This window comes from Canis aureus, chromosome 13, assembly GCF_053574225.1.
Source record: "Canis aureus isolate CA01 chromosome 13, VMU_Caureus_v.1.0, whole genome shotgun sequence".
Taxonomy (NCBI): Eukaryota; Metazoa; Chordata; class Mammalia; order Carnivora; family Canidae; genus Canis; species Canis aureus.
In genome coordinates this window covers 20,761,591-20,782,033 of record NC_135623.1, presented here as the reverse complement: position 1 = coordinate 20,782,033, position 20,443 = coordinate 20,761,591, and the positions used below count along the sequence as shown (strand labels likewise).

At 52.9% G+C, this 20,443-nt stretch overlaps 2 protein-coding genes across 6 annotated transcripts in view; one reads left to right on the top strand and one right to left on the bottom strand.

Annotated features, from left to right (window-relative positions):
* Nucleotides 1-298: 298 nt before the first annotated feature.
* POMGNT1 (protein O-linked mannose N-acetylglucosaminyltransferase 1 (beta 1,2-)) lies at nucleotides 299-9,930 on the bottom strand. Of its 3 annotated transcripts, XM_077845123.1 has the most exons (23): nucleotides 9,773-9,904; nucleotides 9,201-9,364; nucleotides 8,934-9,103; nucleotides 8,203-8,317; nucleotides 7,936-8,054; nucleotides 7,212-7,277; nucleotides 6,999-7,112; nucleotides 6,059-6,176; nucleotides 5,770-5,868; nucleotides 5,476-5,603; nucleotides 5,071-5,141; nucleotides 4,767-4,842; nucleotides 4,504-4,587; nucleotides 4,373-4,414; nucleotides 4,105-4,163; nucleotides 3,693-3,765; nucleotides 3,468-3,596; nucleotides 3,257-3,382; nucleotides 2,214-2,278; nucleotides 1,992-2,036; nucleotides 1,421-1,556; nucleotides 1,056-1,165; nucleotides 299-973 (listed from the first exon to the last, which is right to left on the bottom strand). In XM_077845123.1, the coding sequence occupies exons 3-23, from the start codon at nucleotides 9,051-9,053 to the stop codon at nucleotides 886-888; spliced, it is 1,983 nt and encodes a 660-aa protein (XP_077701249.1). In that variant the 5' UTR covers nucleotides 9,054-9,103; nucleotides 9,201-9,364; nucleotides 9,773-9,904; the 3' UTR covers nucleotides 299-885. The 3 variants fall into 3 exon arrangements, with proteins under 3 accessions (XP_077701249.1, XP_077701247.1, XP_077701250.1); XM_077845121.1 differs by lacking the exon at nucleotides 9,201-9,364 and having other exon boundaries at nucleotides 9,773-9,930; XM_077845124.1 differs by lacking the exon at nucleotides 9,201-9,364 and having other exon boundaries at nucleotides 9,766-9,786.
* A 206-nt stretch (nucleotides 9,931-10,136) lies between these two features.
* The window catches only part of LURAP1 (leucine rich adaptor protein 1), a 28,480-nt gene continuing 18,173 nt past the window's right edge, over nucleotides 10,137-20,443 (top strand). For 2 of the 3 annotated variants that reach the window (XM_077845126.1, XM_077845125.1), the window contains exon 1: nucleotides 13,868-14,201. In XM_077845126.1, coding sequence (XP_077701252.1) covers nucleotides 14,004-14,201 — 198 coding nt within the window. In that variant the 5' untranslated portion in view covers nucleotides 13,868-14,003. Of the gene's footprint in view, nucleotides 10,355-13,867; nucleotides 14,202-20,443 lie in introns of those variants that run through there. The other variant, XM_077845127.1, reaches the window with a different exon arrangement.

Sequence of the window (20,443 nt, the reverse complement as noted above, 5' to 3'; positions counted from 1 at the left end):
CAGCCCCATGGGGAAGGGGTTTGAGGTAGCTGCTCTAAGCTCAGCCTCAAGTAGAGTGAGGCTAGGGTCAAGTTCATGTCCTAAGGTGGAGCTAGGGAAAAATCCTGGAGTTTGAGACTTGGGCATCCCCTGGTGGCCAAATGGCCCCAAATGGAAGCTAAATCCTGTGGAGGACAGTAAGGAAATCTCACTATCCATCATAACCATTCTCTCTCCTACTTACCGATTTTTCTCTCTCTCTCACACTCACATACCCACCCAACCCCCCCCCCCCCCCCCCAGTCATAAAACACATCCCTGGAGGTTTTCTCCTTTTTTAATCAATGACCACCTTATCCAGCTTTGGAAACCTGGACAAAGGGGAGGCTGAGAAGAGGCCTGGTTCCGTGTCTGAGGGTCTCTGAGTGAGTCTGCATCAGCAGGCGGGCCCCAGCGGGCCTGTCCATGGGTTGGGCACAGCAGGTTCCTGAGTAAGAGCCAGCCCCACCCTCAGGGCAGCACCCCAGCCAAGAAAGGAGTCAAGGCCCTATAGGCTTCAGCCTGTTCCCAAGGCCCTCAGGACAGTCAATAAATAGGTTAGATTCTGAGCCAGGCCTGGGAGGAGGGTGTGTGCAAAGGGCAGGATCAGCTGCCCAGGGACCCCAATGATTCCCAGGTACTATCCTGCCCCTTCCCAACAGGGAAGTAAATAAATAGACCTCCAACTCAGGTATATGGGCGTTGGAGCAGGGGAAGCCTCCCCTTTGGGTTAGTAATTAAGTCTCATGTTAAAAACAAGCCAGCGCCAACCCCGACCAGTGTCTACAAAATCCTACAGGATGGGGTGAAGGGCTAGCCTGCCTGGGGGTACACAGTACCCAGCCCTGCAGGGTCCTGAAGGAGGTCTCATGTCTGTTCTGCGGCTCCTGGGACTCCCTCTTCCTTTGGAGGTGGCTCCAGGAAAATTGGGGTGATTGATGGTGGCTTCTTCACCCTGGGAAGATAATTTGACAATGTATAGGGAAGAGGTAATCCCACTAGTCTCCCACTTCCCGGGGCAGAAAAGAGTCACTCACGAGTAGGGGGAGGCTGGGACGCCCACCACCAGGAAGTGATTCTTCTTTCGAAACAACCTCCACAGGCCCCGGTGGTTGCCACGCACATCCAGGTCCCAGATATGGAGGCACTGGAAGAAGTGGGTGGGGGGAGAGACAGGGATCAGAGAGCCACGGGGGCAGGAGGGGGTGCAACTGAGGACCCTTGGTCCAGCCCCCACCCCTCCTCTGCAGTCTCCTCCATCTGCAAGATGTAGCATCTTCTAGAATATGGTATTGGACAAAGGGGCTGGAAGAGGGGTTCCCAGAGTCTGAAGAGGAGGTTCTAAGGTAGAAGATTCCAGAACAAAGGCTCCCTGTATCTGGTGGGAGTGTTAGTGGGGCACCTTGGCAAGCTGGGTCCAGGTGGTGAAGTCATCATCCTTCTCCATTCGGATGAAGGCCACATAGGTGTGGCCCTCTGTGTCTGGCAGGAAAGAGTCTTCACAAGGGTTCCTGCTGTGGTCCAGAACCTCAGCCTCACTGCAGCAAGGGAGAGGGGGTAGAAAGGCCAGGATGGAGCCTGCCTCACGGGTCTGGTAAACCAGGCCCTGCGCTTACTTTTTTTTTTTTTTTTTAAATGTTTTATTTATTTATTCATGAGAGACAGAGAGAGAGAGAGAGAGAGAGAGGCAGAGACACAGGCAGAGGGAGAAGCAGGCTCCTTGCAGGGAGCCTGGCGTGGGACTCGATCCTGGGACTCCAGGATCATGCCCTGGGCCGAAAGCAGGCGACAAACCACTGAGCCAACCGGGCTGCCTTCTGTGCTTACTTTAATGCTGTGCTATCGCTGTCCTGAAATTCTTAATTTTTGAACAAGATGCCCTGATTTTCATTTTGCAGTGGGTCACAGCGCCAAGACCCCCGGTTTTCGCCTCCTCATTCCCTGCCATACATCCCGACTGCCAAAGGCCATACCTGAGCAGCCTGTGAATTTCCACTTCATAAGCTTCCTTCTTCAGACTGAAGGAGAAGGGAAGATGGGTCAGAAGGGACGAGCCTTCAGGTTCCAGGGGCGAGGTGAAGGATCACGTGGGAATTCGGGGGCAGGAGGGCCGGGGTAAGAAACAGGCCCCGGGGTTGGCAGGGAATACTGAGGATTGGTCATCAAGGCTCCTCTGCCCTGTCCCCAGCCCCCACCTGTCCACGTTCCTGAGCTGGACACCTGGAACCGTGTTGAACTTGTGCTTCTTGAAGTAGGCCTCCTGGAGCAGGTGTGAGGGTGAACATCAGGCCTTCCAAGTGGGGCTCGTACCCCCCGCTGACCCACCACAAGCCCCACAGATGAAGTCCTGGACCCACAGAAGTCCCTCTCACTGCTCCTGGCCCCTGCCCCCATCTTCCCCATCCTCTTCTTCATAGCATCCTTGGCAGGCTCTTACTAGCTTTAATTTGGGCTCTACCATCGCTAGAGAGCTCATGCCCACACGGCAGCTCATGCTACTGACCCCTGAGCTAGTCCCTGTTCCCAGGGGCTGTCCTTGGGTCTGCTGTTGTAGAGCCACAGAAGGCAGGAACGGGCCCTACCGGGCCTGGTGCGCAAAAGGACAGGCTGTGCTGAGGGGGAAGCAAGTGCTGTGACTGAGGTACCAACAGGGACCTCAGGGAAGTGCCTGCCCCTCTGTGGGAGGTGACTGGGGTCTTGTGTAAGCCAGCCTTCGGGGCTTCAGGGTCCTTTTGGCTTCTAGGAAGTTTCGAGCTGTTCATCTGTTCCTTCAGGCTGGGCTGTCTCAAGGCACACTCTTGCTGTACCTGGGGACTGGCCCTTTAGGCACAGCTGGGGAAGGCATGGTGGGACCGAGGACGTCCCTGTTCATGCCAGGCGGAGGCGTGGGCCCCCACATTTGCAAGGACAGGAGAGGGCAGGGCTGCGTAAGTGCCGGGTGGCAGAAATACCCTCCCCACACCCACAGTCTGGTGCTAAGAATAGTAATAATAAAAATAATACCAGCTAACCCTTATATAATGCTTGCAGTTCAAAGCATTTTACATATAGTAACTCATTTAAACCTCAGAGTCTCAAAACCTTATGAGGTAGGCAGTATTTTTATCCTCATTTTTAAAAATAAAGAAACTGAGGCAAAAGAAGATAAGACACGTCCCCCCGGGCTGCTCTGGAGCCCGTGCTCTCGCTCCATCCACCACACTGTGCCCGCCTCCACAACATCCTGCTTCCCACTCACGTGGAAGTAGCCGTTCATGTTGAGGCCAACGATGCCGAAGTGGTAGGATCGGGAAACATCGGGGATGATGCACTCTCGGCCTCGGCGTTGTTCGGGCATCCGCATCCACATGTCCCAGTCCCAGAGCTGGGGGGCAAGGAAAGTCATGAAGGTGAAGGGGTTTGCAGCCAATGGGGGACTCCAGCCCTCCCATCCTCCCCTGCCAGGGCACCTTTTCTGGTGTGGGCCACTTGGGCTCAAGCTCCTCCTTGTACAAGGACTTCCTGAGCACCCAGCCCAGCCCAGGCATGGTCTCCACACGGTACAGCAGTGCTGGGTCCTCAGCCGTGTGTTCGTATCCCTGGTGGTGGGGGGCAGGCACGGGGGGTGGGGTGGAGGAGGGCTTAGCTCAGTGCTTGTACCACTCCCCTAGGTGACCCCTGGCCGCTTGGCTTACCTGGTCATTCCAGGCAGAGATACAGTACAGGCTGTCATCCTCCTCCAGTAGGTGGATGGATTGGCTCAGGAAACTGAGAGAGGCAGGGTCCAAGGGTTCAGGGAAGGGCAAGGACAAACCCAGTCACATAGTGATGCTGGAAGAGCTGGAGATGGGACTCAGGAGTCATGCCTGCTTGTCCCTCCCCCTAAATCCCCACTGTCTCTACCCATCCTTTCTACTCTCTACTCCAACCCCAACACCTGCCATCCTACTTTTGCTCAGGCTTTCCCCCCACTTTTGAGCTGACTTCCCCACAAAGCTCTCCCAGACACCCCCTGCCTGCCTCCCTGGAGAGCCAGTAAGGAAAGAGGCCCGAGGCAGCAGGTAGGAGCTGCATGGAGAGCCACTTATGGAGGGGTACTCCCCTCACCTGAAAAAATCCACAGCAATGTCCAAGTCCTCTTCCAGGACCACGGCAAACCTGGCTTCCTGCAGGGGGCAGGGGGGACAGCATGACCCCAGGGGCCCTTTCCCATCCTGTGCCTCCTCCACCCCCATCTCACTTCTCAGGCAGCACTCCCCACATTTTCCAGATCAGGAAGCTGAGGCCCAGACAGGGGAAGAGCTTGCTATATAGTAAGACCAGGCTTTATACCCACATTTCCCTTCCCTAGGTCCAAGGGCTTTGGACTACTCACCGGAAACAGGTTGAAAGTGGCAGTGAGGCTGGCTTTGTAGTGCTGGGTGGGGAGTGGAAATGGGGTGCATGAGCTGCAGGGTGGACGGCGGGGTCAAGTGTCTGCCCCTTCCGTCCTCACCTAGGCCATACCTGAGACACACGGGCGTTCTTGATGCTGATGGGAGTGTGCTGGATGCCCCTCAGACCAAACAGTGCCACCACATCCATTGGCTCCTGGGGGCACGGCTACGGTCACCCTGTGAATCACTTCCCCCTGCCCGCCCCATGGCTCCGCCATGCCGAGCCATTCACATTTCACAGCCTTTGCCTGGGCTGTTGGTCTCGTGATCATCGCTGCTCTGTCCCCACGGCCCTGGACCCTGCCCTTCCCATAGCCCCCGAGCCCCACTCACCTCGTAGTAGCCATCAATGAAAACTGTTATCATCTGGGGGGACACCCCCTGGGCTGAGAGCAGAGAGCGCAGCATCCTGGGGAGCCCAGGGATGGGTTAGGTACTCTGTCCCCCCAACTCAGGGCCCCCCTGTGCTTATCAGTGGGCCCATGTTCCCCATGTTCTCCCACATGGGTGAATGGGCCTAGAACCTATTGCCCCCCACCCCCACCTCAAGAGTTCCACCTACAGGTGGATGAGCCCAAGGAGCTTCACCCGGGGCTAAGCACCACCCAGGGCTGGACCAACCCCCTCCCAGGCTCACCTATACAAGTAATTGGGCCGGTTCCCTGCAATGACAGCCACAGGCACATTGAGGACATTGTTGTCTGGGAGCTGAGGGAGAAACAGCTTTTAGCTCTTGCCTCCCTCCTTCTTCAAACTGGGACCCCCACCCAGGGAAGAGTTCTTGGGGAGAAGGCAACTCCAGGGTAGACAGGGAAGCAGCAGAGGGTTTCTCTGTTGGGGCCCTTCCACACACTCAACCCAACTCCAATTAGGAGCCTTTGTTCACATGGTCGGCCCTGCCCCCCCTTTCAGAGGTCAGCACAAATCCTCGGGTCCTGGTTCCCTCTTGGCCTGGGGTCCAGAAACCCAACCTGGCCCTTTCCAAGGGCTCCTTGCCAAGCTGAGAAGGAGTCTGAGCCTCACTGTCTAAGGCCTCACTCACTGGGTCAGGGCTGAACTCGATGGGTGTGGGGTCCTTGCAGCTGCACACACTCCCATAGCCCTCGACTTTGCTGCAGAAGCGCCGGCGGCGACGGTTCAGCTCTGTGTCTGCCCAGTGGCACTCGGCCTCTGAGGGAAGGGAGGGGTCAACAGGAGGAGGCATTAGGGGCCGCAAGGCTGGTGTGGTTTACAGAGCCCCAGGCACCCAGTGAAGAAAATAAAGTTTCATAAATAGGACCCAAATGCCCACCTCCAGCCCAGGCACTGGAGCCCGGCACCAGCCCCCCAACCCCACCTTCTGCTGAGCTCAGCGGCACATCTGTCTTCAGCAGGACTGGGTCCCCCCAGGAGGAGAGGGCAGGTGACTTAGAATGTTTCTCCCCAAGGACAGGACCTAGCAGGGACAGGAATGAGGTACAATGGGGGCTCAGGCTCCAGTTTTAAAGCGGCTTCTCCTCTCTGCCCACTTTCAGCCAGCCCATCATTTCGGGCTCCTATTTGCCCCCAACCCCACCCCAGTTCTTGGGGTTCTGCTCCTCCTGGGCCCCTCATCCCATAGGGTGTATGGCCTGTGGTGCTGGTACCTCCTTTGCGTCCCACAAAGGCCCAAGTGTCCCTCCAGCCAAGGGCAGGGCCGGCCTGGCTGCCCAGGCTCCTCAGCAGAGCCTTGGCTGTGTCCTTGAGGTGGAAGGAGCCCTCGTCCTGGGAGACCAGAGAAGGTAGTCAGCCTGACTGGCATGGTTCTGGGAGACCTGGCTTCATGGAACATTCGCTGTCAGGCACCATGCAAAACCTTTGATTTTAAATTAGCTCATTAAATGATCATGACAACCCTCTGAGGTTACTATCCTGCCACGGATAAGAAAACCAAAGGCTTAGAGAGATTCTGAGAATCATCCAAGGTCACTGGGCTAGTAAATCCTTACCAGGATCCCACACAATCTGCGCCCCTCCACCCTCTTCCCCCCCACTCCCCTCCCCTCCCTGAATTTGCTCCGGCTCCACTGGCACCCTTGCAGTTCCTCGAGCATGCCAGCACTGTCCTACCTCAGAGCACACCTCACCATTCTTCTGATCTAGAACATCTTCCTCCAGATATTCGCCTGGCCCTCTCCTCACGTCGTCCAGCTTTCTGCTCACATGTCACTTCCTTACAGAGACCTTCCCCTTCTAAAATGCATCACCCACTACTCTGTCTCTTTTGCTTTATTGTCTTCATTAAGTTATCATCTCCTGACATCATACATGTACTGGGCTTTTTTTGTTGTTGATCTTGCCCTATGGAATGGAAGCTCCATAACGGTTGCTTCCTATCCTATCTCCAGCACCCAGAGCAGTGCCTGGCACACAGTAGGGGCTCAGTAACTATTTGCTGAATAAAAATGACAAGCTTAAGATTGGAACCTGTATTACCTTTCTCGAGAGGCTCTTCCCACTATGTTTTATTTGGGGTAGAGAGCCCAGAGTCGTGAGCAAGGTTGGAGTTGGGGGCATAGAGAAAGGAACCAAGGAACAGTCACTGACCTTGACAGTGCAGATAAGTACTCGGCCAGGCGCCACCATGTTGAGGAACAGCACCATGGCCTCATCCTCATGAGGTGAGTATGTGTCAAATACACGCTTTGCCATCACATGGCCCTGGCAGGGGACATACCTCTTGTGAGTTAGTGTCAACAGCAAGGAGGGCTCATCTTCAGCCCTGTAGCCAACCGCCTCCCCCCGCCCCAAGAACCTCACCGTAGCCTGGTTGAGAACGATGACATGGATGCCACGGCCCTGCTCCCGAGCCTCGTCCTCCAGCACCTACCGGGAGGCGGAGACAAAGTCCACCTCTTCACTCTGGCATTTGAGGTTTCTCTGTCTTATGGGAACTCAACAAACGAGATGCATGAAACCTCCCCTCCTGCCTATGATTCTGTGAACTGTTCTTTTCTGACCCAGCCTGAATGCCACCTCTTCCGGAAAACCTCCTTAACTTGCCCATCAAGAGAGATCAGATCTTTCTACAACCCTCCTCTCCATGGCTTTCAGGCACTTAGAGCCCTAGAATGTGTCTTCCTCATGTTGGAGATACCATAATACATCGATCAAGACCCTCAAATGAGAACCGGGTCTGATTACCCCTAGGTCCCCAGTGCCCAAGACAAGGCTGAGGCCAAGGAAGAGACCAAAAAGTAGTTATGAAATAAAGAAATCAATGAATTATCTGCCTACTACTACTACTAATGATCCCTTTTGATAATATCCCACTACCTGTAACACATTTCACATACTTTTCATTTAGTCCCGACAAGTAGAAATCATTAGTTCCAGCCTACAGATAAGGAACTGAGGCCTCCAGAACCACCTAGCTCAAAAGTGGAAGAGATGCAGTTACCCACGCAGGCAGTGGAGCCCAGAACTAGGGGACCACACCCTGAGTAGAATACAGTGACTCTACCCCAGACACTGGCCCACTCACCGTAGTGCCATCCACTGCCACATATACTTTGCTGCGGCTTGAGTACACCTCCACATCCAGAACGCGTCGGGGACCACTGCCTCTGCGCCGTGAGGGCTCTAATCGGCCCAGGGCCTCATCTGTCAGGGTGCAACAGGTTGTGGCAACAGTCTCTCCAGCACAGTATCATCCGCTGGAGTGTGCCTACCATTGCAGTGGTGAGATCCTAGGGGACCCCACCCCCATCCTTCACCCCACCAGCCAATCCCATCCTCAGCCTGGCCCCACCATAGTCTTGCTCTGGCTCCGGGTCTCCATTGGCTTCGCTGATTGCTCGCCGCGTGTCCAGGATCAACTTGATGTTGACAATGACGGTCACCAGTAGGAAAAGCACTGCCCCTGTCTGAGGGGAGGGGTAGGGATGACTGAAGAGGGGTGCCCCCTCCAGATCACTTAGGGACTTCCTGAAAGGAGGGCCCTGGCTGCAGGGGGACACAGGCAGAGCCTGGGACCTGTCTCTCCTCCCTCTGTCTGCCCACTTCTCCCCCAGCCAGGATCCAGTTTCAAGACCACCTCCTCCAGGGGACCACCTCGACCCCTCTCTCTTCATCAGGGCCCTCCCTACCCAGAGCTCCTGGATGCTTCCATTTGAGGCCCTGATTTCCTTGGTCCCCTCCACAATTAGTTCCCAGAGAGGGAGCCAGTCCCAGAGAACCAAGCTGGGGATCAGAAGACCTGGGTCTTAGCTCTGCCCGCCTGGCGGATATGGGCCCCTGAGCAAAGCCTTCCTGACTAGACTTCAGGTTTCCGTCAGAAGCCTAGAGGGTTGTACTTGGGTTCTGATTCCAGAACTCTGGGCCCAAACCACCACCTCGTAGGGATATGACACAAAGAGGTGTCCCGTCTAGGAACCTGCTGCCTGTTTCCAGGGTTGGGAGCAGCCAAGGTAGGTCCCGGTGCCCAGAGTCTAGGGTAAAGCTGCGAGGGAGCCCGGGGCGGGGGCCAGGACATCTCTCTACCTGACAAAGCCTGCGCAAAGCCCGCTGGTTGGTCAGTTTGTACTTCCAGGTAAGATACCAGCTCCGCTTCTTCCGAGCCCCAAAGGGCTTGATGAGGGAGCTGGGCTTCCAGTCGTCCATGCCGGGTTGGGGAGTCACCACTGTCCTGGCCAACCCATGCCTTCAGGAATCTGAGAGGACCAGAGGGTCACAGGGAGTCAGGTGTTCCTCCCAAAGCCTGATGCCTTCTGGGGAGCCCAGGGAGGACCCCCGGCAACTCCTCCCTGCCATCATTCAGGCTGTGTGACTTGGGAAAAGTGGCCCAACTGCTCTGGAAAGGAAGCCTCGGAGGGGTCAGCCCGCCTGGAGACTCCCCTGGGGCGGGGGAGCAGCGGAGCCGCCCGGGGCCCCAGCGCAGAGGCCAAGTAATCAGCTCTCAGGTTCAGCAGCCCCTAAAAGGACCAAGCCCCGGCCCTCCTAGTCCTGGGGTGCGCCAGCGGCACAGGCCCCCCCCAGCCCCGGCCCCCAATCCTCCAGCCCCGGTCCTCCTAGTCCCGGGGTGCGCCGGGGCACAGACCCCCCCCCCCGCCCCGGCCCCCAATCCTCCAGCCCCGGTCCTCCTAGTCCCGGGGTGCGCCGGGGCACAGACCCCCCCCCAGCCCCGGCCCCCAATCCTGCAGCCCCGGTCCTCCTAGTCCGGGGTGCGCCGGGGCACCCCCCCCCCCCAGCCCCGGCCCCCAGTCCCCAGCCCCGGGCGCCCTCACCCTCTCCCACCCGGCCCCGCTCCCCGCCGCCCGAGGGCTCGGGAGCCCCGCCCCGGCCGCGCCACCCCCCGGGGACTCCCGCCGCGAACCACTCACGGCTCAGGGCGCCCGGGCCCCGCTCGGGCCCCTCTCGGGCCCGCACTGCTCCGCCCGGCGCGCCGCGGCCTCCGCCTCCTCCATGCCGCTCGCCGCCCCGCCCCGGCCGGCCCGGCCCGCCTCCCCGCTTCCGCCGCCGCCGCGGGGTGAGAGGGCGGCGGGCGGCGCTTAGGGCGGCGGCGGCGGCGGCGGGGCCGCGAGCGCTGGCTTCCCCGGCGGCTTCGCAACGGGCGGCGGGGCGGGGCGGGGCGGGGCGGGGCGGGGGGACAGCGGGGGGCAGCGGGGCCCCAGCGCCGCGGGGGGCAGCCCGGCCGCAGTCGGAGCCCCAGCGCCTTGACTAGCCCGCTCGGTGCCAGGGTCAGAGGGCCTTCGGGCCTGGCCTGCGCAAGGGTGTCTTCGGAGGCCGAGGGGAATTCAAACCCGCTGCTACCTCTAGCCTAGACCTGGGGCAGGTCTCTTCACCTTGGGCTCAGCCCGGATCCCCGGGTCTGTGAGATGGGGTGCGCTTACAGGATGCTTGCAGTCACCGTTCCAAGCACTTGGCCGGCATCAGCTCATTTCGTTCCACAACGGCTCCTTGAGGTAGATATTATTAGTAATGAGGCCCCAGGGCACAAAGCTGGGGGAGCTAGAACTCAAACATCGGTATCACATCTCCAGATTCCACCCCTAACCCCCGCCCTATACTGACAAGAATAATAGCGTTGTTGTGAAGCTTTAATGACATAATACATACAAAGCACTTAGCTGAACACAGTGGGTCTTAAACTTCCCCTTGCATCAGAATCACTCTGAGGGCGTCTTAAAACACAAATTGCTGGGCCCTGTTATGGGTTTTCGATTCAATAGTCTGGGGCAGAGCAGAAGACTGCATTTCTAACACGTTTCTAGATGATGGTGATGCTTACTTGAAGTGAGTAGCTAGCGGTGAAAGTTTTAAGCAGAGAAGTGGTAGAGTCCTATTTAAGAGAAATGTGCTGTTTTATGGAGAATATTTTAAAAGGAAATGGAGGAAACCAGAGTTTTTGAGTTCTCCATATTCCACCTGCTTCCTAAGCGGTGGGATGGTATCGTCCAAAATGTTAACAGTACTTATCTTTTTTTTTTTTTTTTAAATTTTATTTATTCATGAGAGACATACAGAGAGAGGCAGAGACACAGGCAGAGGGAAAAGCAGGCTCTTCTCAGGGAGCCCGATGTGGGACTCGATCCCTGTACCTGGGATCACTCCCTGAACCCAAGACAGACACTCAAACACTGAGCCACCCAGGTGTCCCTAACAGTACTTATCTTAAAAGTTCAAGTATTGGATGATTTTTCCTAAGAAGTATGTATTAGAGAATAGAAGAAAATCCAACACATCTTATTAGCATTTAAAAAAGATATCTCTCAGGGCTCCTTTCTGATCTTTGCTTCTCACTCTTCAGGGAAGATCTTATGCACTCTCCTGACCTCTGTTACCACCAAGATTCTTATGCTCATGTCTGCAGTCCTAACATTTCTCCTGAGTTCTAGGCTGACCTAGGTCTGACTGCCTGCTGGACATCTTCACAGGGTCCTCCATCTCAATGTAACCCCTGCTGTGATCATCTCTTCCCATTTCTAGACCTCTTCCTGGGTTCCCTTCCTTTTTAATGGCATCAGGCTAAACAGCTGAGAGCCACCCTTGAATCCTCTTCTCCAGCAACAAGTCCAGGTCTGTTTGCTCCCCCCTGTATTCTCTGTACCACACACACTGGCTAGCAATTAGTAGACTATCCGTAATATTATTGAAATCCTTGCTTTTTTAAACAAGCATTCATAAATGCCACTATAAATAAATCAACATAACCAGTCACCAAGTCTTGTCAATCTTACCTCCTTAAGAGTTCTCCATTCTGGGCAGCCCAGATGGCTCAGCGGTTTAGTGCTGCCTTCCGCCCAGGGCTTGATCCTGGAGACCCAGGACCCAGTCCCACATCAGGCTCCCTGCATGGAGCCTGCTTCTCCCTCCGCCTGTGTCTCTGCCTCTGTATCTCTCATGAATAAGTAAATAAAATCTTTAAAAAAAAATTATCCATTCTGGTCTTTTTTTTTTGGATTTTATTTATTCATTCATGAGAGATACACAGAGAGAGGCAGAGACATAGGCAGAGGGAGAAACAGGCTCCCTGTGGGAGGCCTGATGAGGGACTCAATCCCTGGACCCTGGTATCAGGACCTGAGCCAAAGGCAGACACTCAGCTACTGAGCCACCCAATTGCCCCCTGGTCTAACTCTTCTGCAACCTCACAACCAACCCCCTTGTCCAGGCCATTTCAGTTTCTTGATTTCCAATCAGTTTCCTCGACTCCAGATTTGTACCCCTCCAATCCTTTCCCCTTGCAAAATTCAGAGTAATTTTTCAAAAAGGCAAATCTGTTTTTTTAACCTCTGATTTAAAACCCTTCCCTGGACCAACAGATACTAAGGAAAAATATTTTACTTAAGATTACAAAGGTAACCGTTAGATGAACTAAAAATAGTGATAGAAATAAATATACAGGGTGAATGGAGGAGGGGAAATACAGAGTATAAGTGAGATAAATCATATTGATTGTATTAGGAAGTTGGTAGACAATATTTAAAATTAAGAAATAGTAGTACTGTATAAGCGTATGTGGGGTTATGTGTATAAACACCAGGAAAAAAAAAAGCTGAATGTTGTTGCCTCTGGGAGTGGGGCTAGAGGTGGGAAAGGAAAGAGCTGGTTAACTATCTTTGCATTGTAAATCCTTCTGTGACCATGCGCTGGAATTACTTGGATTAAACACCCAAATCAAGCCAAAACAAAAAAGTTTTTTGTGGTTCCCCATGGCCTATAAAATACAACCCAAGCACCATAGAACCATCTTCTATAGCCACATTACTCCAAGTGTGGTCCCTCGATCAGCAACATGGCCGTCACCTAGGAGCTTATTAGAAAAGAAGAACCGCAGGCCCCATCCCAGATCTACAGAATCACAATCTGCATTTTAACAAGGCTTGCAGAAAATTCAAATGCAGTCAAGCTTAAGAAGCATCAGTCTAGGGATCCCTGGGTGGCGCAGCGGTTTGGCGCCTGCCTTTGGCCCAGGGCGCGATCCTGGAGACTCGGGATCAAATCCCACATCGGGCTCCCGGTGCATGGAGCCTGCTTCTCCCTCTGCCTGTGTCTCTGCCTCTCTCTCTTTCTCTCTGTGTGACTATCATAAATAAAAAGCATCAGTCTAAAAAAAAAAGAAAAAAAAAAAAGGCATCAGTCTACAGGATCAAGCATGATCTGGCCGATCTGGACTTTTTTATCTTCAATACTAGTTGCTTCTCATTGGCCAGAAGTGTTATTTTCTACTTCTTTAATCTAAACTCAGTGGCAGGGCACCCAGCTGGCTTAGTCAGAAGAGCATGTAACTCTTGGTCTCTGGGTCTGCATTCCAACTCTACATTGGGCATAGAGATTACATTTTTTTTTTTTTAAGATTTTATTTATTTATTTGAGAGAGGGAGAGGGAGAAGCAGACTCCCTCCTGAGCAGGGAGCCTGATGCAGGGTTCCTTCCATCCCTGGACCCTGGGATCATGACCTGAGCTGAAGGCAGACACTTAACCCACGGAGCTACCCAGGTGCCCTAGAGATTACTTTAGATTAAATGAATAAATAAACTTAAAAAAAAATAAATTCCGTGGCTACACTGAAAGTGCATGTGGGTGTCAGTAGCTAGCTAGATTCTAACCACTGTTCTAGACCCAACCCTCCCACCCCACCCCAGGAAGCCTTTCAAAACCCTCTGCAGTTCTGGGTCACCACTGTTCCTTAAACTCCCCTATGGCTGAGGGTGCTTAGGCTTTGTTCAGCAAACACTTATCGAACGCCTGCTGTATGCCTGCTGTATGCCGGGCCGGATTCAGTCGGCACAATGGGGAGAAGGCACTGAACTCTGCTAGCGCTCCTTCAAGTACAAATCCAAGTACATACAGATCGCCCAGCCCCACCCATTCCAGGGCCAGACGTGTGCGCGCAGCACTCGAACACACACACGCACAGGCACAGACACGCACGCACGCCGGCACAGTCTGCGCGGCTTTTCTGAGAGTTACGGTGCCCTCCGCCCGCCCCCGCGCGGCGCGGGCGGGGACCCACCGGTTCCGCTGGGCGCGGGCAGCCGGGAGACGAGGACCCCCGCGACCCAGCCCCAGCCGGCCGGCCGCCCGGTCCTCTTCAGCCGTAGGCCCGCATGGAGGGGACTGCGGAGTCCCAGACGCCTGACCTGCGAGATGTGGAGGGCAAGGTGGGCAGGAAGACCCCCGAAGGGCTGCTCCGCGGGCTGCGAGGCGAAGGGGAGCCGGGAACCTCTGGCGCCCCGCTGCTCCCGGGGGCGCCTGGCGCGGGCCACGGCCTGGGGGACAAGATCATGGCGCTGAGGATGGAGCTGGTGAGTGTGGGCTGCGGGGGCCGGGGCCGGAGTCCCCAGCCCGGTTGGAAGGGACAGACTTATGCCCCCAGAGTTGGGCTGGAGAGGCGAGAGTTAAGACTCCCTACCTAACTCCTCGGGATCCCTCCCAGATCAATCCTTAAACCCCGGGGTTCATTAATTGCCCCTCCCAAAGGTGAGTGGGGCGTTGATGGGTCCTGAAGACTTGAGGTGGGAGGCACTGGCTCCTGGAAGTTTTTCCTACCAAATAATTGGGAGGGGAGAGGTGAGGCTGGGAAGCACTGAGAACCTAGCAGAGCCCAAATCTCTCCCCTCCCCACCCCACCCCTCCACCAGGGGCCATCTCTCCCCTGGCCACCGTTATGGGGCAACCAGTTTCTTCTTTTGGTGCAAACTGGGCCCAGAGTTTGCTCATCTGAGGCCTCAGTGTTCATGACAAGATTCAGCTTGGAAGAGATCTGGGTGAAAACTGCCTGGACTAGAGCCATAAAAAAAACATCCTCCCTTTCCCCAAACCCCCCTCCCCAACCCCCACTTAAAGTACTTGGAAGTTCCTAGAACCCCGGGCATCAGAGTAATAGCACCATCAGCATTGGCTTCATCGCCTCTGAGCCCCCCAGGTATACTGGATTTTTGTATCTCGTACCTTCTTGGGGAGAAGAGAAGGAAACAGGCACCCTCCCCCTCCTTTGTTGCTGCTAGTCTAGATTCAGAGCCAGAAGGGCATTTGGGGCTGCCCAGGCTCCCCAAGGCCCTGGTTCCAGTGAAGGGGGTAATTTACACCTGCCACCACTCTGCAGCCAGTTCTGGGGAACTGAAGAATTCTCTCTGGCTCAGAACCAGGAGGCCACAGTGAGTGTGTCAGCTAATAGGTCTTTCTGGAGCCCACCATCTGCCTAGCTGGGCTGTGAGAGAGCAGAGGAGGGCATGGGGGCTCTTAGGCTGAGACCGGAGCCTTCTGAGCAGAGCAATCAGGGAAGGCTCCTTGGGGGAAGTATTTAAATGCCAAGTGTGTGCTTGGCCCTGAAGGTTGGAGGTAAATACCAAATTCTTCAGAGCAGGCCTGTGACTGCCCACCTGAGGGAGGGGCTTGACTTTGCTTCATTGTATAAAGTGGTGCCAGGCATCATGCTGAGCACTTGACAAAATATTCTCTTACTCCTCACAGCAACCCTATTAGGCAAGTGATATTTTATAGATAAAGAAACTGAGGCACCGAGAGGTTAAGTAACTGCCCAAGGTCGTACAAAAAGTAAAAAGCAGAGCCAGCCTTTGAACTCAGACCATCTGCCTGCACTTTACATCTTTACCATTGAGATCTGCTTTGTGCCACTTTAAAGACTTTAAAGACGCTTTATGTCATTGAAGTGGGAAAAGCAGTCATCGTTCCCCCATCGCGTAGATGAGGCAGGCTTGCCGGTGTTAAGGGGCTCGCCTGGCCTCACACAGGGAACCAGTGGAGGAGCCCTGCCTCTTCTTTGGTTCTGATTCTTTTGCCTTTGATGGAGATTACCTGTCTGTAAACTTTAAAGGGGGTACATTTAACTTCTGATTAGGTCTCTGCATTCTCGACCTAGCCTGGCCTGGGACTCTAGGCTGCCCATGAAGGAGGGGGCCTGCTGGGGGCCAGAGCAGGGAAAGGCTCCCTCCCTTATTCCTTTCTCCTTCCTTGGCCAAGATGTCATTGATGTCATTGTGTACTCAGCCCTGCCCACTGCGGGGGCTGGGCAGAGGGTTTCAGTGGCAGAACTGTTCCAAGCTCTCTGAACACAGCCCTTCCAACTGTCCCTCTCCCAGCAATCATGCAGGGAGTGGGCAGTCATGCTCCTAAGGCCAAGGTTATTCCTGCCTCTAGGCTCCTTTTCCTCTTGCTTCCCTCCCCCTCTCCCAGGTTCAGTGAACCAGCCAGACTCTGGGGTTGGTGGGAAGGGAAACAATGGCAACCTCCCCTACTTAATCCTCCTACTCAAACAACTGTTGCTGCGACAACCCACCCTCACAGGGCAACCTGAAAAAAAGCTTTAGGCAAGGAGGGGGATGTCCTGGGTTCAAGTCCTGACTCAGCTTCTGAATTATTTTGAGGTCTTTTTTTTTTTTTTTTTTTTTTTTTATTTATTTTTGATAGTCACACACAGAGAGAGAGGCAGAGACACAGGCAGAGGGAGAAGCAGGCTCCATGCACTGGAGCCCGACGTGGGATTCAATCCCAGGTCTCCAGGATCGCACCCTGGGCCAAAGGCAGGCACCAAACCGCTGCGCCACCCAGGGTTCCCCATTTTGAGGTCTTGAGTAGAGCCCTGACTTTCTGTTGATCTCAGTTTTCCTGACTCTTGGAGGATGAAGGGACAGGGGCTTGTGGGACCAGATAGTCCTAGTAACGTTAGTCTGAGAATCTCAATCCTTGGCCAGGGAGCTGAGCCTGGAATCTCCTGGCTTTACCCCAGGGCCTGATTTGGATTGAGCAAGGAGGAAGCCATACTCATGACCCTGGGACTGAGCAGAGTCTGATGGGGGAGGTGTTAAGAGGGGTAGTGGGGGACCTGAATCTCCTCAGGGAAAAGAACTGGGTTGGAGTGGCCTTTGAGTCTGCCTCTCTCCTGAGGTGCTTATCCCTTCTGTTTCCAAAGAGATGGTATGGAATGAGTGTTTCTTTTTCTGGCAAGAAAGTGTTGCTTTTTTCTATTCTGGGGAGCCATGCTGTCACAGTCAGGGAATCCCACTGTCGCAGGGCTATACAGTCTAGTTCTCAGATTCATTTCCCTTCAACACGGTAAAGCTCAACCCCCTGAATCCTGGAGACCACCAGAGAGGCCAAGGATAGTAAAGGCAAGAGAATCAGCGCTGAACCTGACCTATCTGATCTGAGGCTGTGTGCCATCAGAGAACTGTGCAAGGCCTGCTCTCAGGGAGCTCACGGTCTGAGTTCACAGGAAGGAGGGAGACAGACTAGTAACTCTGGTACAGGATGACAAATTATTGGAACCCAGGGTGGGCTTTCTGGAAGAGTCTTCATTAAGGAGTGACATGGTCAGGTTTGTACTCTGGAAAGACAGTTTTTTAAAAAATTTTTTATTTTAATTTTTTAAACTTTTAAAAAAGATTTTATTTATTTATTCATGAGAGACACACAGAGAGAGAGAGGCAGAGACCCAGGCAGAGGGAGAAGCAGGCTCCATGCAGGAAGCCCGATGTGGGACTCGATCCCGGGTCTCCAGGATCGCAACCTGGGCTGAAGGTGGCGCTAAACCGCTGAGCCACCCGGGCTGCCCTAGAGTACGATTCTTAAGCAGACATTCACAAACCCTTTTGTTTTCAGCTTCATCTGTGCCCCCAGTTCCAGAAATACCTGGTGCTTCTAAGTCCTGAGACCTCTGAAGGTTTCTGTAGTGCAAAATGTTTTGCTTTTCAGCTTTCCTTGCTGCTGGCTTAGAAGTTAGCTTTTTTCAGGTCTACTAAGTTACCACTCTTCCTTCTGCTTTCCTGCTTCCAAAATTTTGTTCCTATCATCTTCTCTCCTGTGTTTGTTGTCATAATAGTTTCATGGCTTTTAAAATAATCCATCTACTGGCTTTTTAGTGAAGTTTCAGAAGGAAACAGAGGTAAATGCATGTGTTCAATCTGCCATCTTGAATTGAAATTCCCGCTGACTTTATTCATCCTTCAAGCCCCAGCCTCAAATGCCACCTCCTCTAGGAAGTCTTCTCTGCTCTTCCTTAAGATAGATTTAATCTGTCCAGTTATGAAACAATATTCATTAAGTGTTTCTTATAGGCATCACATTGTGTTAAAGGAAGAAAAGATACCATTTCTTGATCTCAGAGAGTTCACAGTCTATGGGTAAATTAAGACAAGGATACAGGCACTTAAAATCCAATGTGGGGGATCCCTGGGTGGCGCAGTGGTTTAGCACCTGCCTTTGGCCCAGGGCGCGATCCTGGAGACCCGGGATCGAATCCCACGTCGGGCTCCCGGTGCGTGGAGCCTACTTCTCCCTCTGCCTATGTCTCTGCCTCTCTCTCTCTGTGTGTGTGACTATCATAAATAAATAATAATAATAAAAAAAAGAAATAACATATAAAGCAAAATAGCTACCATTTATGAATTGATATTTGTCAGGCAATATCCTGTGCATGTTAATATGTTCCTTCCATTTTTAAAAATAAACCTTTATTCTTAATTTTTTTAGATTTTATTTACTTGAGAGAGAGAGAGAGATAGCAAGAGATTACGCATGAACAGAGAGGAGAAAGGGAAGCAGGCTCCCCACTGAGCAGGGAGCCCCATGCGGGGCTCAATTCCAGGACCCTGGGATTATGACCTGAGCTGAAGGCAGATGCTCAACCACTGAGCCACCCAGGTACCTCTGAAATAAACCTTTAAATGAGATAGTATCCTGATTTTACAATGAAGAAATGAAGGGGAAAACATTCCAATTTCCTGTGGTTCATTAATGGCATAACTGGAATTTGAATCCAGGTGTGTTTAATTCCAGTGCCTGTATTCCGCTTAGTGTATCAGCACTTGGTCATATTCTGGTTTATTATTCTAGATGTAAGACAGTTATTTCATGAATAATTTAATAAACATTTATCAATTGATAAGATAGATCAATTTTTTTTAGGATTTTATTTATTTATTCATGAGTGACACAGAGAGGGAGGCAGAGACAGAGGCAGAGGGAGAAGCAGGCTCCCTGTGGGGAACCTGATATGGGACTCGATCCTGGGACTCCAGGATCATGCCCTGGGCAGAAGGCAGGCACTAAACCACCCAGGGATCCCTCAACTGATATTTTTTTAAAAACTAGAGCTAGAAGATCTCCAGATTGAGAGACACTATGTAAAGTTGAGAGCAAGAAGGATTAAGTAGGGCAGCCTGGGTGGCTCAGCGGTTTAGCGCCGCCTTCAGCCCAGGGCCTGATCCTGGAGTCCGGGGATCCAGTCCCACGTTAATGAGTCTCTCTCATTAATTAATAAATAGAATCTTTATTTTTTAAAATTTTTATTTATTTATGATAGTCACAGAGAGAGAGAGTCAGAGACACAGATAGAGGGAGAAGCAGGCTCCATGCACCGGGAGCCCGATGTGGGATTCGATCCCGGGTCTCCAGGATCGCGCCCTGAGCCAAAGGCAGGCGCCAAACCACTGCGCCACCCAGGGATCCCTGAATAGAATCTTTAAAAAAAAAAAAAGAAGGATTAAGTCGGGACGCCCAGGGTGCTCAGTCAGTTAGGCATCCAACTCTTCTTTTTAGCTCAGGTCACGATCTCAGGGCGATCTCAACAAGTCCCATGTTGGGCTTCGTGCTTAGTGGGGAGTCTGTTTGAGATTCTCTCTCCCTCTGCCTCTCCCCCACCCCAATCTATACCCCCACCCCACTCCCTTGCACGTGCACACGCACACACACACTCTCTGTCTCATAAATAAATCTTAAAAAAAAAAAAGAAAGATTAAGTAAAAAACATAAGTTAAATACCCTTCCAGCCTTTCCCCTTACTTGGCAGCTTTGCTTACATTATATTCTTTTTTTTTAAAAAAATATTTTATTTATTTATTCATGAGAGACCCAGAGAGAGAGAGAGCAGAGACACAGGCAGAGGGAGAAGCTCCTCATAGGGAGCCCAATGTGGGACTCAATCCCAGACCCTGGGATCACGACCAAGGCATATACGGTCATATGTGAGCCAAAGGCAGACACTTAACTGTTGAGCCACCCAGATGTCCCTGCTTGCATTACATTCTTGATATGGGTAGAATATGGTGAGCCCAACAGAAAAATACCACAAGAGGTACTGGCTAACCCAAATAACCCAGCCAGATAATTCTTAGTGAGACTCAGAGTTGGCAAGGCTCACATATGTACATAAAGCTTTCAATTAACTTTTTAGAGATCATTCTGAAGTATGAGCAGCTGCTAAAGGCTCTAAGACATCTGATGAGACCCTCTAACTATATAGACATAAATAAAAAGAAAAAACACCTTGAATGAAATGGAGATCATACTGGGAGATGAGAACTTATAAAAATCATTTATTATGTCCCTAAAAAGATAAGAGATAATATTGCAGCCACAGCAGAAAGCTATAAAAAGTAAAACATTCAGGGGTCCCTTGGTGGCTCTGCATCAAGCATCTGACTCTTAATTCCAGCTCGGATCATGATCTCAGGGTCATGGGATTGAGCCCTGAGTGGAATCTGCTGGGGATTCTCTCTCTCCCTCTGCTTCTCCCCTGCTGCTTGCT